Source organism: Phyllostomus hastatus, unplaced genomic scaffold (genome assembly GCF_019186645.2).
Source record: "Phyllostomus hastatus isolate PE091 unplaced genomic scaffold, TTU_PhHast_1.1 phas_scaffold_78, whole genome shotgun sequence".
NCBI classification, from domain to species: Eukaryota; Metazoa; Chordata; class Mammalia; order Chiroptera; family Phyllostomidae; genus Phyllostomus; species Phyllostomus hastatus.
In genome coordinates, this window is record NW_025334041.1 from 14984481 (window position 1) to 14999244 (window position 14764).

The window sequence follows — 14764 nt, forward strand, 5'->3', positions numbered from 1 at the left end:
AATTTTTTAGTTCAATTGAATTTGTTTGGTTTGGCAAAGAAAAAGTGTTTATGGTATTTGTGTTCTTAAGTGTTGAAGAGCCTCTGCCAAGAGATCTTGTTGCCTTTTCAAAGTAGAAAATGGAAGAGGAAGACTGAGTAAAATGCTTTTTATTATAATGTGCATTTGAACTAATTGCTTGTGCATAGTCTTAGCAACATTCCTTTGCCTGTGTTATAATCAACAGGAACAGAGCAGTGTGTCTTTTGGCTCATGTCTATTGCTTTGATTGTTGCTATGCCCTCAGATCCTCAACCAGTTATACTTAGTTGCCACAATCATTTCCATCATTTTTTCATCACATCCTTTAGCTATAGCTGAATATACGAGGTCTGTCCAGAAGGTGTCCAGCCATGTAACAGAAAAAATAGAGACATTTATTGAAGAAGATACAAGATATAAGAACCACTGTACATAGGACAATGATGCCTCAGTCCCCTTCAAAGTAGGCACCTTGGGACCTCACACAGTTCTTCCAGTCACCATCATATTTTCTTGAATCTTATTGATGATCTGAAATTTCTTCCCTTTCTAAGGTGATTTTAGTTTTGGGAAAAGCTAGAATTTGCAGGGCACCAAATTGGGGCTGCAGGGAGGCTGAGTCATATGGGTGATTTGATGTTTCTCCAAAATCTCTGCATGAGATAAGATACATGAGCAGGCGATTGTTGTGATGAAGCTGCCAATTACCAGTTGCCCATAGCTGTGGCTTTCTGGATCATCTGAATAGTTTCCGTGGAGGAATGTTCAAGTTTAACACAAAATTAGATGCAGATTCGTTGCTCTACTGGCTCAGTGATTTAGAATGTGATGGCCACACAGCACACATGCTCACTCAGTGGCATCTACTGCCCCCACTGACTAGTACAGTGAAGTCGTCATTGTTCACACATGCGCATTCCAATCTACTCTCCTTGGCTGCCAGGTTACATAAATGTCCTGCAAACTGTTCTCCTTATATTAACAATGGCTGAACTTTTCTGGACAGACCTTTTATATGTGATTTTTATCTTTTTTTTTTGCCATTTTAAAATTGGATCACATATTAAATAGTGCTGTGTTTAGTCAACTCTTTTACAGTGTTCTGAGGTATTTTGCTAAAAGAGAAAAATTTTGAACATATACAAAAATATACCACTTGCTCATTCATCACTTGGAAGCAGTTTACCAGAGTTCTGAGATTAGGGTAAAGACTGAATGAACTAGAGGACTGAATAAAGATCTCAGTTACACGGTTAAAAAAATGTGTTTGCCATAAAACAAAACAAGACACAACTACAAAAACCTCCAGCATATGGACAAGTAAGAATTTTAATCTGATTTTGGCATTGAAACTTAGGTCACATTCATACAGTTGGGAGCACCCTTGCTGACAGTCTGAGGTCACTGTGGTAAATACCAGTGAGATACTTTTTCACCTCTTTTTCTTCATCCCAGTTGTCGAGAAGAATACCAAAACCAAGAATTTCCTCACAGTCATATGCTAACAAGAGTCAGAGCCCGCTCTGTCCATTAAAGACTGACCCCAGTACCCTACCATGTTCTTTCTATGACCCTATAGTTTCAACTTGGCTGCCAAACTGAATAACCCATGTAACTCCCCCCCCTACCAATTTATTTTGGAGTGAAAACATTCTAGTTTTCAATTGGAATGAAAATATTAGGAAGAAAAAAAGAATAAAAGCAAACTTACTCATGAGTTGGTATCATGAACTTTGAAGTGTTACGTGCGGAGAGTAGGATCGTTGGTAGCATATGAATGGTGGTGACTGAGAATGGGGACTCCCGAGCTGGGCTGCCTGGGGCCTATGCTGACTCAGCCCCCTCCTGTATGTGACACAGGACAGGTTATTTAGGTAATTTTTTAAAAAAGATTTTATTTATTTTTAGAGAGAGGTGAAGGGAGGGAGGGAGAAGGAGAGAAATATCAATGAGAGAGAGAAACGTTGACTGGTTGCCTCTCATAGTGGCCTGACCAGGACTAAACCCGCAGCCCAGGTGTGCGCCCTGAACCTGCAACCTTTCACTTTGCAGGACGATGCCCAGCCAACTTGAGCCGCTCTGGTCGCGGTGGACAGGATATTTCTTTAGGCTTTATTGCTTCTCTCCCTTTCCTTTCTTCTCTCCTACCTTTTTTCCCTCCTTTCTTCTTCCTCCCCCTCCTTCTTCCTTCTCCTCTCCCTCCTCCTCCTTTTCCTCCTTTTCTCCTTCCCTCCCCCATCTTCTTTTGTGAAGTAGAGGTTATATTAATTCACCATCTAGGAAGGCTGTGAGGATTAAATGAAAATCCCCATAAAGCACTTAGCGTGGTGGCAGACACTTAAGTGCTTGAGGAATGTTACTCATCACCACAATATTACCCATCATGGACATCCGTCATTGCTATGTATGACACAGCTGACTCACACTAAGTGTTTTCCAGATTTCATTCCCAGTGACGCCAGTTGTGTCTGAGCAGTAAAGCATTCTATGGTGAAATGCACTTGGGGAAATATTTCATTCTAAACACCTTTCTTGGGGATTTATAACACAGATTTAGTGTATTAGAGGCCCTGAGAAGTCCTTTAAGCTGAAAAAAAACCCCGTCTTTAACTTTCTTGAATAGTTATATTTTCACAGGGAAAGCCTTTTTTTTCTTTAGTACCATTGTTAATATCTTTCTGAATAGCTTTCTTATAACATAAGTTCAGGAAGCACTGCCTTAGCTATTTAATGTACTTGCATGTACCTCGCTTGTGACGGTGATACAGATGGTGATGTTTTTATTTTTCCCTGACTTTACTGTGCAATGGCAACATGATGTATAGTTGGAAGGATCTAGGAGGTGGGTTTCTAGTATTTCTGTAACTAAGAGAGGATTCTTGTGTTTAACCTCTATATGTGCATCGATTTCCTAATGTGGGATAGATTGGCTAGATGGCTAAAGTCCTTTTCTTCTACCTGTGAAATTCTGAATTGTTGGACTTTACAGAGATTTTGAAGAATATCTTTTTTTTTAAAGTAACAAATAAGATAAATGGCTGTAAACAGTTACATTGAAGAGCTATGTCATTGAAACTTGCCTATTAGATTTGACTTTTTTTCAGCTTTAGTACTGACTGTTTTAGAACTAGCCTTGCAAATATATTCTAGGAATAGGAGCTGAATCCTGATCAAGTTCCTGATATCAAATTAATTATAAAAATAGCCACAAACAAAACTACAGCCTGGTTAAGAAAAATTCCTTGAGCACTTCAAATTTCTCAAAAGTTTGAGAAATCTGGTTAAGAAAAATTGCTCAAGCAATTCAAATTCTGGTAAGAAATTGAATTAAATACTTTTTTTACAAACTTAATTTAGATTACTTTGTCATATTCTGATATGTTTGTACCCTAGAAAATAAAAAGTAATAAAATTTACCCTCAGCTAGAAACTACTTGTTAAAAAATATTTCCCTAAATCAATACTAGTAATGATACCTTTCATTTATCATTCTACAATTTACAGTGGTCTCATGTTTTTTTTTAACTCCTTCTATTGAGTGTGCTAGGTAGGACAGCCGTCATTTTTTTTTTTTTGTACTTCAGTGCCATTTAATGTTAAGTCACCAAAACTTTCTTAGCCTTGGTGTCCATATTTGCCATGTCGCATTGGAATAATTGGTGGAAACAGAACTCTGGCTCCAGTTGCTACTCTAGCTTTTCTTCAGCATCTTTAGAATACCATGTTCTGTTGGTGTCACCCATTTAACTTCCTTGTCCTACATATTTCCTATTAATGCAGCCCATGGCATTAACTTATTGGGGTGATTATGTTACGTTTTAAAATTCCTCTTATTATTCTTTTAAGCACCTGAATTATTTTTCTTTAAGTAGTCATCTTTCCCCATCCTTGTTTGTCCATGTTTTATGGTCAACTATATGATCTTCATATAATTTCCATTCAGCTTTACCTTTGAAGATTTAGTGTATTATATCAACCTGTCATAGCAATGTGCTTTGTATAGGTGTTAGCAGGACTAAAATGTTTGTGTCTGTCTGGGAGGGTGTGAGGGGGGAGGGTGAATTGGCTCAGATTATTTGTCTGTGGTAGTGATAGCTCTCAGTTATGAGCTAAGCAAGCAGTTTTATTAGCTAATTAGATTAACATTTTTCAAATTGGATTATTTATTTTTGAAAAGTTTGGGAATCTTTTCATAAAACAATATTTTATGAAACTTGTCATCCTAGCAGTAGTGCCAATGTCTCTTCATATCATGTCCATGGTAGCAAACTTTAAGACCTGCAAGTTTAAAATGTCTGAATTGTAAAATATGACATGTCAATAAAATGGCAACATTCTTACAGGTAAGGTTAAATTGGAGATTAACATTGTGGTAGAATAAAAAATTTAACTGTCAGACTGTTACTCAACCCAACCGGTAGGGGTGGGTCCTACCGCTTGCCCACCTACCAGGCAAATCTCCACAGATCGAGTTCGGTGGAAATGAAAGAAATCTTTTGTTTAATGGCAAGTTTCTGCCTAAAATATCTGGGTAACAAAAGCAAGGGAAAGAAAAAGGCAGAGTAGATCTAGTTAAACATTTGTCACTATAACTACTACATAGGTTCAAGAACTGAAAATAACACAAGAACAAAAATCTGCTCACAGAGCTATTATCACCAAGGTCTTTGGAAGTAACAGCAAGTTTCTGCCTCAAAGCTTCTTCCCTCTAAGACGCCCAAAGAAGAGTCACCCTGTCACCCTCTGCCAGCTCAGTTCAAGGTTGTACCAGGAACCTCTTTTCCCACCCAAAAGTACCACGAATGTAGGTGGGTTAGCTGGTCAGCAGTCGCTGTCCGGCTTCAGGTATCTTTCGGAGTCTGTGCCCCAAGGCCCCTGCTCACAGGCCCGCACTGGCCACCACTCGCAGGCCTGCTGGTGACAACTGACATGCCTCCCCATCCGGGAGAGGAAAGAACCAACTGCCTTTTTTGCTTTCTGGAATTTCAAAAGTCCTCTCTCAGAATCCCATGTGCACTGAAAGCCAGTGGGAGGGTCCAGCATTCCAACCAATGAAGGCCAGTGTCGGCCGTATTTGCCTTTGCCCCTCCTCTGGCAACCGTGTTTATTAAGGGGGCAAAGTATCTAAGCGCACATGCGCAGCTCACACCACACCCCCACTTCTGGGGGGGTGTGTCCCCCTGTTACAAGACATGATTGTCTATCTAGAAAATTCTGAAGAATTTTATAGACTGAAGAATTATTAGAAAGCTGAATAACTAATTAAGTAAGATTGGTAGAAATGAACCAATCAGAATACATAGAAAAATGATGGCTTTCCTAAATACTTGTAGTCAATAATTATCATCACAGAAAAACAAAACATGAAGTTTAAAAAAAGAGAAGAGCTCATTTATAATAGCGACATGGACTAAGCCCTGTCAGATAACAAAATGCACTTGTAGCACAGGCTGCTGTTGTTCACAAATATTTTTTTTCACTTCTCTCTTAGGAGTAGAACCCAAATTTTTAGCTATGTGTTACCCTGCTAAAGATTTTTTGCTTAACCTTCCATAATGCTGTATGTGGCCATTAATACTGAACTGTGGCCAGTGCCCTATATAAAGAGCTCAGGGAAAGAAGTCTCCTTAGGGGGCATTCTCTACCGTCCTTATCCTCTCTTCTGCAATATGGGCAGGATGGCTACATACAGGAGAGAGTCAGAGACCCCACACACAGGAGAGGTTCAGCAACGGAAAGTTAAAATGAGGTATGTGTGTGTATGCAGGCCATTTTGAGCTAACAATAAGGTATGGATCCTTGGGGCTTCGAAGGATCATTTCAGGACAATAAGAAGAGATGTTCAGTCATGAGTAGTTTGCCTTGCCAGATTGATAGGTCAAGAAAGGCGGTCCCTCATAATCTCTTATTATGGGCAATGACCTTCATTCAAATTCTTCTAGGTAGTTAAAGGGATGAGGGTGGGAGGGGGACAGAGTCTCTCTTGAGTCCACAGAGTCTTTGTTGCCTTCAGCTCAGAATAATCTGAATACCACAGAGACACATCTTGGGGTGACTTGTTCTGAATCCCAACAGTTTCTTCCTCTGAAACTTCCTGAGAAGTATCACATTCCAGGAGTTGGGTTGATGGTTTCATATCCTGTTAAACCAGTCTCAGTCTCCAGTATAGGTCAGTCTAGTTAAACAGTTGTTATTCATTTCAGGAGGTGGTGATGCAGGTGGGCTCCCAAAATTAGTCCTGTGGTGAAAGCAGTTATGTATTTAATAAGAGGCATCTCTATGGAAACAAAAGAAAAAAGAAGGTTAATGATTGGAACAGACTGTAATCCCCGTTTCTGAGTTCTAAAGGCAGGCAGTAGAGAAGATTTCTAGATGTCTGGCTTCAAGCATCTTCAGATGGAGTGAAGGCAGGCAATGACAATAGATTTTTCTGGTTTGCAGTTTGAATGTCTCTGGTGATCTTTATGCAGTAGGCATGAAGATTTGTCAAATGTATGAGCTGTTGTAGTGATTTCTCTGAAGTTTATATCAAGTTGTTCCACTTTAGCTTTCATGGGTTTGGGAGAAGAGCAATTTTGGCTCTCAATGATTCCAAGTCAAAGAATGGGAGAAAAATTGTAACTGTTAGTTTGGAGAGTCGTAGACAGTTATTGGAGGAAACTAGAAGAATTCAGCATCCAGTACATTTTACAGGTAGAAAATAAAAACCCTGAAAGACAACAACAGCCCTAGAATCGAATGTCCACAAATGTGTATTACTAAAACATAATTCTTCTCTCTAAAATCATACTCATTTTAATCAGGCCAATGTGGCTCAGTTGGTTGGGTGTCATCCCTCAAAACAAAAGGTTACTGGTTCAATTCCTGGTCAGGGCACATGCCTGGGTTGCTGGTGCCATCCTCAGGCAGGGAGCCTGTGAGAGGAAACTGATAGATGTTTCTCTCGCACATCATTGTTTCTCTCCTTCTTTCCCCCTTTCTCCAAAAGTAAACAAATGAAATGTTTCCAAAAAATGCATCTCCTTAATTCTCACTCACCTGATATAGCCTGGTTTTATTTGTGATCATTTTCTTTCCTAATTTACTAAATAAAACAATGAATAAATAAAAAAAGGCATGTAAACTTATATTTACTGTGCTTCATTTTGCTTTACAATATATATATAACAGGATAAAATTACACAAGTCCACACAAAAAGAAAATAAGAGTAACAGTATAATATAACACAACAGGTAAGATTAATTCAGGCCTACTTTATTTATTTATTTTTTTGGACAGAGTTAGGGCCGAAACTTTGACTCTCATTTATTAGCATCAAAGCAAGGAGAATCAGTTACGAGATTCACAGTATCTATAATATAAAAGCAAACCAGTTACTCTAAAGCACAGTTTTCCTGGTACTGAAAACTGAAGATGTGAGTTTTCCCTCTGTTGGATTTAAAAGGGGATAACACGTCTAGCAATGTTTTCAGTAACATTTTGGACATAATTCCAAAGTGCAGTTTTCCTGAGTGCACAGTTCTATGAAATCAATAATATGGTATTAATATGTGGGTTTCTGATTGTCTGACTTGCTCCAAAGATAAAATTTAGAATAAAAAAAATAAACGGGCTATTTTTAATTCTAATAGATATAATGCCTATCTCTCAAGTGATTCCCCATGGATGTGTGTGTGTGTTCTTAACATTGTTTTTCATGGGAATTAGACAAAAGAAACTTATTTTTTAGCAAGAACCTTGTGTTGTTCATTAAGGCATATCCCCTGTGTACTTTGATAGCTGTTCAAAGGCTGTACAAGTTGATATTCTTTAGGAATAATATTGCACAGTAATACTTTATTGCCAGGTACTATGATAAATTTTTTATTTGCAATTTTTTGTTGAACTTGTACAACAACCCCTTGAAAGTAGATACTGTGGTTATCCCCATTCCACAGGTGAAAAACAAGGGAAAATAACTTGCTCAAGGTCATGCATTCAGTTTTTGGCAGTTCAGCCTCAGTTTCTCCTACCTGATAATGCTGATGAAAATTAAGGAGCCTAGTGCAGGATTTGTACCTGATTTAGGAAGTAGGAAACTCAGATAGAGCTAAGGTTTTCCCCCAAGAAACCGTTTCTAAGGATGGGTGAAGAAAACTACATTATACTTTGATAAGTTTTACCTGAGGTAAACTTATTTTGCATTTCCTTAGCTTTCTATTTTTCTTATTTATACTTAAGTAATTCCAATATTCTGAATAACTATAGTCATTGTCTTGGATATTATCACTTTTACTTTTGTTTTATGAATATTAAGCTTTCTGAGAACCAAAGTGGCTTGCCTAGGTAGATTGTTATTCTTGCAAATAACTGAAATATAAGCAAATTAAATTACTTTAATGCATTCTATAAAGTCAATTTTGGATGCAATTTTCTGCAGTTTTCTTAAGATGCATGATCTATTTGAAATTACTTAACTGAAACTAGGAAATAATGTCCAGTATATTTTGCAACTGGCATTCCTGAAAGCTGAATGAAAACTGAATGCAGAGCCAGTTTCATATTATGATATTTATACTTTTGTCATAATTCTTTCATTTTAATGCTTGTTTGTGCACATTGGTTTTTAAATGAACCCAGTAATTTATGTTTGAAATTGCTTTAATTTTACAAATAGGAAATAATTAAAATTTATAGGTTCAATTTTATCTATAGTAATCAAATTATAAAGAAAATACTTAAAGTTTTAACAATGATCTATGTGAATTTTCAGGTTGAAGGTTCAGAACAGATGTGGAAAGATGTTCACTTCAGAAAAAGGAGTTGTGGAGGAATGGTTATCAGAGTTTAAGGTAATATTTGCTTTAATATAACAATTTTATTCCAAAGAAGTTTTGTCTGGGGTTTAAATTCTAGTGGTTTTAAAGAAAAATACAACTGGCTCTGGCTGGTGTGGCTTGAGTAGATTGAGTGCCAGCCTGCAAACCAAAGGGTCACAGATTCGATTCCAGGTCGGGGCACAGGCCTGGGTTGTGGGACAGGTTGCCAGTTGGAGGCGTGTGAGAAGCAACCAATTGATGTGCCTCTCACACATTGATGTTTCTCTCCCTCTCTTTCTCCCTCCCTTCACCTCTCTCTAAAAAGTAAATAAAGTCTTTTAAAAAATACAACTGGAAAGCTAAATATCTGTGGAAGCAAAAGTATGTTCCAAATAATCCTAATAGGGAATTTTTTACATATAGTAATCTTCTTTAGAAGAGAATTTGTTTTTTCTTCCATGTGGTTCAAACAGTTTTTCCCTTTTATGGCAACACCATACAGAATGGTTAGAATGTCTGAAGGTTGATGTCATGCTTTTCAACCACCATCGAAGTCCCAACTTGGGTAATGAAAGTGGGCATGATCAACAGTGAGGAGAAGATGCAAAGATATTTACCCAACTTTCTACCCGTGGGTCTTTCTCTAGCTGGCTAACCCAGTGACTAGATAAGGGGTGTATAACTTTTGGTTATTTGGTGAAAATAAAACTTGTGTTTTCATGTTTCATGAACTTGTCTCTATGATAGCTAAAATCGTGTTGTTTTAACCAGTTAATTACCTCCCCCTTGTCCTCAGGTTTTCACTGTTACACATAACTATGTCAGACTTTTTGACTTGTTTCAGTGAGAGAGACAACATATCTTGCCAAACAAAGGAAAAGATAAAGTTGTAGGAGTTAGAGAAAGGATGGAGTTCAGATGAAAATTAAATGAAGCTGTATTTTGATGGACTCAAATCAAACAGAGCTATGTGTAAATGGGGTCGACATCTGGTCTCAACTTGGAAGTAAACCCAGGGTCCCGTTGTCTCCGAAACTACCAAGTTAGCATCTCTGTGACACGTCGTGTTCAGAAAGCCCTCCACCGGACCTCTGTACCGAGGTTGGAAATTGAGCCTGCTTCTCTGTGTCAAGGTGACTTAGATCCTTCAGGCAGGTGTGGGATGTTTCATTCTTACTGATATATGTTTAAACAACCAAGTTTTTGATAGCAGTGATTTTAGATAATAAGGCTTCTCAGTGAGTAACAATATGGTAGTCACTCAAAAAATGAGATTGTTATGATACTTTTTAGCTGCGGTGTGTCCTTGAGAGAAACAATGTTTCCTATTAAATTTGTAGCTGGCCTTATCAGTCATTGTTATCATGATGAATGAATAGCTGGGCAGATTTTCACTTTTTCAGTTTTTGTAGTCATGAATCATGTATCCTCTTGTGGAACCCCTAACTCATCACAGAGTGATGTAGAATATTATCCAAGTGCATTATATAAAGTACCTTCTACATATTGCAGTAGTTTGGTTAAATCTTGTATGTGCTTTTTTAATGCATATACTGTGTTTGTGAATAAGTGTTCAAGGTGTTTTAAGCTTTTTTTTCCTGCTTCAAGAGTGTTTAGTATGATTCATTATATCACAATTTCTTTTTTGGCAGGTTGATGGAAATTGTGAAATTTAACAGAAGTGAGTATCACTTCTAGGGCATTCTTATTTTTAATGGTGAAGTCAAATTTGCAAAAGCAAATATAGCCAGTTAGCCATTCTTTAATAGGGCAGTTGTGGAAAGATGGTATATTAAAAGATGGTGTGTAGGGGAGGGGTCAACTATTAATGCAAATAATTGCAAATTGTGACTGATTCCCTCCCCTTCCCATCTGTTTGTTTATTCCCTTCTTTCTCTACCTGCCTTGACTATAGAAACACCCTAGGAAGTGCAGCAGTGAGGGGGGAGGGGGTCCCATGGCAGTAAGGATGGTAATGTGCCTTAGTGTCTGAAGAAAGGGATTTTCCAGGGGAAGGGTTACACAGATGGCATGGAGAAGAGTCAGCCAGCGTGGTTACATTGGTAGGCTGTTTACTTTGAGTAAATAAGTAATGTGGAAGATAATGGGAGTTAGACTTCTCTGAGCCTGAGAAAGGAATGAGAAACATGGAATGGGGAAAGCAAGAAAGAACCCTAAAGTGTTGGATTGGAATTAAGAGAATGTATATGATATATTTATACATGTATATCCATACATATGTGCATGCATATATTTTCTAGCTTTTGTCACTAGAGGGCCAAGAAGCAATGGGACCCCAGTAGCAATGAGTATACCAAACTCATATGTCTTGTTTTTGAAATACCATCATCCAGTTAAATAAACTAGGATGTGATTAAACAAAGCATTATCTAAGTAATATTTTGTCAACATAACATATACAGGGTGGGACAAAAGTGAGCTTACAGTTTTTTTGTATAGAAAATGATACAATAATAAATAATATAAGAATAAACTCTTTCACATACTGTTGCCCCACCCTGTATTATGGGGGTAGTGATATTTTATTAAAATTCTTATAAATTTAATTCAGGCCTAAGGAAAATTTCCTATTGGGAGGAGAGAAGTGAAATCCTAAGCCCCATGAAATAAAAATGAATTAATTTTTGTCCTAATCCTGTAAGATTTTCAACTGATTTGGTATAACACATATTTTACATTATTGTCTAGTCTATATTATAGCCAGTTAAAGAGATATTTCCTATTCATTGGTTAATTTGGTAGACATTCCAGAAAGTTATTTTGAGTGTTATTTTGAATTGTGTTAATTGTGTATTAAATTCATCTCTCTTTACATGTGTTAAAGAGACGAAGGTTATAAGGAAAAATTAGCCTATTATACGTAATGGAATGTAGAAAAGTACTTGAGAACAAACCTCTTAAGTAGTTTTAAAATTAGAGTATCTTGTCTTTTGAAATGATTTGTGATTTTAATAACAGTTTTGGCTAAAATTTGGCAAAATCTGAAGACAGATGCTTCATACCAAAGTATCATTTGGCAGACTTTTTAAAAAAAATGTAAGGATGTTATATAATTTGTGTGAAAGAGAGTTAATGAAGATGGACAGATGGGTGGAGAACCAATAGATAAAATAACTCTGTTCAGAAATGTTACACATGAGACTGGATTTTGAGCCACAAATATTTATATTACTATATGTATTTAGAAAAAGCCTCTGCTTGGTTAATTTAACAATGTGCTATATGGCCAAGGGCATCATGATCGGTAAAGCGGTACCAAGTACATTGGTCTGAGAAGTCAGAAACCCTTTCACCTAATTATTCTTCTTGTAGGCAGTTTTATGATGTTGGACCAATCACATAACTCCTTTGGGTCTCATTGTTCTCAGCAGGAAAATTTAAGTGCAGGAACTCCGTGAAGGTGATTCCGCTCTACACTGTTGCACGGTCACAGTCTGAACTCCCAGCTTCACAACCGCACTCAACATTCTCTCAAATGCACAAAGACAATTCATTTTGCTCTGGGTGTAAATCCTTTTGTTTTTCTTTTTGGAAGAAGCACTCAGTGTGTATTCTGGCTTTGGGCGCTTGTTAGTACTCTTTATACACTAACAAAATAATTAGACTGGGACTTCTTGAAGATTTCATGAATAGATCAACCTCTAGCTTTTCAAAGATTTATTTATAACATATTATCTTTCAGATTGAATTGTGTTTTTCTTAAGGCTCCATGTAGGTTTATCTAGTATATTTCCAGGCTCTAGACTTCTGATTTTTTCAATTTTCTGATAGTCACTGAATATCATTATGTGACTCAAAATCCAGTCTCATGTGTAACATTTTTGAACAGAGTTGTTTTATTTACTGGTTCTCCACCCATCTGTCCATCTTCATTAATTCTCTTCCACCCAAACCGTATCACATCCTTACATTTTTTAAAAAACCATCTGTCATACTTTAGTATGAAGCATCTGTCTTTAAATTTTGCCAAGATTAATTTTCCAACATAGTTTCCCATTATTACATTTTTCTTTTTTGTCTCCAATTCTGCTTTCTGAAAAATGAAAAAGCTTAGCTGGTATTTAAGAAGGGCAGTACCTTTGAACTGATACAATGCAGAGAATTTTTTTTTAAAGAATGTAAGTCTTTTTTTTAAGATTTTATTTATTTATTTATTTTTAGAGAGGGAGGGGAGGGGGAGAGAGAGAAACATCAATGTGCGGTTGCTGGGGGCCATGGCCTGCAACCCAGGCATGTGCCCTGACTGGGAATCGAACTTGTGATGCTTTGGTTCGCAGCCTGAGCTCAATCCACTGAGCTATGCCAGCCAGGGCACAATGCAGAGAAATTTAAAGGTTTGCTGTAACGGTATTTAAATCATTAGGATATTTTATTTTATTTTATTTTTTAGAAGAGTTTATTTATTTTTAGAGAAAGGAGAAGGGAGGGACAAGAGAGGGCTAGGGACATCAGTGTGAGAGAGAAGTATGGATTAGTCATGGGGACAAAACCTGCAACTTAGTCATGTTCCCTGACTGGGAATTGAACTGGCAACCTTTCGGTGTGGGTGAGATGCCCAGTCAACTGAGCCACACCAACCAGGACTTATTAGGCTCTTTTAGATCTTAAGTTTTTCAAAGCACTGTTCATAAACACAACATTTATATTTTCTCCTCTTCTATTAACAAAATTAACTTCTCCCACACTCACAAAATGAAATAACAACGGAATTGTGATAAAATGTAGTGTAGTCCACCACACTAAGTTTTAGGAGACCTGTCCTGTCATTCAGCAGTAGGAGCCTGGATCCAGGGGATTTCCTAGAGCTTGTCTTTTCCAGAAGAGAGCTGTCCTTTTGTCTTCGGCTGTTTCCCAGAAAACAGTCACCTCATGAAGGTTAATTGGTATGTGAGCTAAAAATTGTAATAGTTTGCATTTTTAATGAATCTTTCATTTTTAATAGTCTAAATAGTCTAAATAGTATGTATAATATTATAATCTTTATTTTCATTTTTTAAAAGTTTTAAAAATATTTATATTTCAATTCACTCAGTTTTAAATTTTATAGTAGACACACATATGTATACATATATAATAATGTATTTTACATATATAATTCAGGTTCATTTCTATACAGGGTATTAGAAATCTATTTATGTGACTATTATTCCCTTTTATATAAACTCCTCAGTGTTAGGTTACTTTTGATCAAATGACGGAAATAAAATGTTGCCTGGAGATCTTTTGTTACATGCTTTTGAAATATTGAAGAACGCCCTAATCTCGTCTTTATATAAACAGTTGTGGCAAATCCCCACCCTGCCCCGAGAATGGGGGGCGGTTCCCAGATAGCTCACCTTTACTTACACTCTGCTGAGCAAAACTATCTTATTAAATTAAAAAAAAAGACTCTATTTTCTTATATACCCTAAGGTGAAATGTGACCTGTTTTTAAAGACTCTGCTGATGTAAACAGTGACAGTATTTATTTTTTATTCTGTTCATCTATAATAAATTCCTTCAGTAAAAGTTTGAATACAAGGCTTTGTGCTGAGTGCTGTGGATGGAGAGATGGTAAGATAGTTCTTGCCCTCAAGGAGCTCACAGTGAAGTAAAATTTAATCAAATACTCTTATTATAAGAATTCATGCTGTTTAATTTTTCTGTGTGTATTTCGGCACACACTAACCATACCCACTTTAAATCATGAAATACTAGGATGCCGGACATGTAAGAAGTAGCATATCTTGGGATGACTTAGCAGTATCTTGAGATGTTATGTTTACTGCAAGACTGACATCTGTTGATTGAGAGCATGTGCATGAGAGACAACACTGACTTGGGAGACAGACACATGTTGCTAAAGAAGGGGTATCATCTAGAAGGATGGGCTCCCTATCACTTGTTATAATGAAGGGTTTTGTTTTTGTTTTTGCTTTTCAGA

At 37.0% G+C, this 14764-nt stretch overlaps 1 protein-coding gene across 3 annotated transcripts in view; it reads left to right on the forward strand.

Moving 5' to 3' along the window:
• The window catches only part of FAM126A (family with sequence similarity 126 member A), a 60517-nt gene that overhangs the window by 11856 nt on the left and 33897 nt on the right, over positions 1–14764 (forward strand). For all 3 annotated transcript variants that reach the window (XM_045828192.1, XM_045828191.1, XM_045828193.1), the window contains one exon: positions 8775–8853. In XM_045828192.1, coding sequence (XP_045684148.1) covers positions 8803–8853 — 51 coding nt within the window. In that variant the 5' untranslated portion in view covers positions 8775–8802. The remainder of the gene's footprint in view (positions 1–8774; positions 8854–14764) is intronic.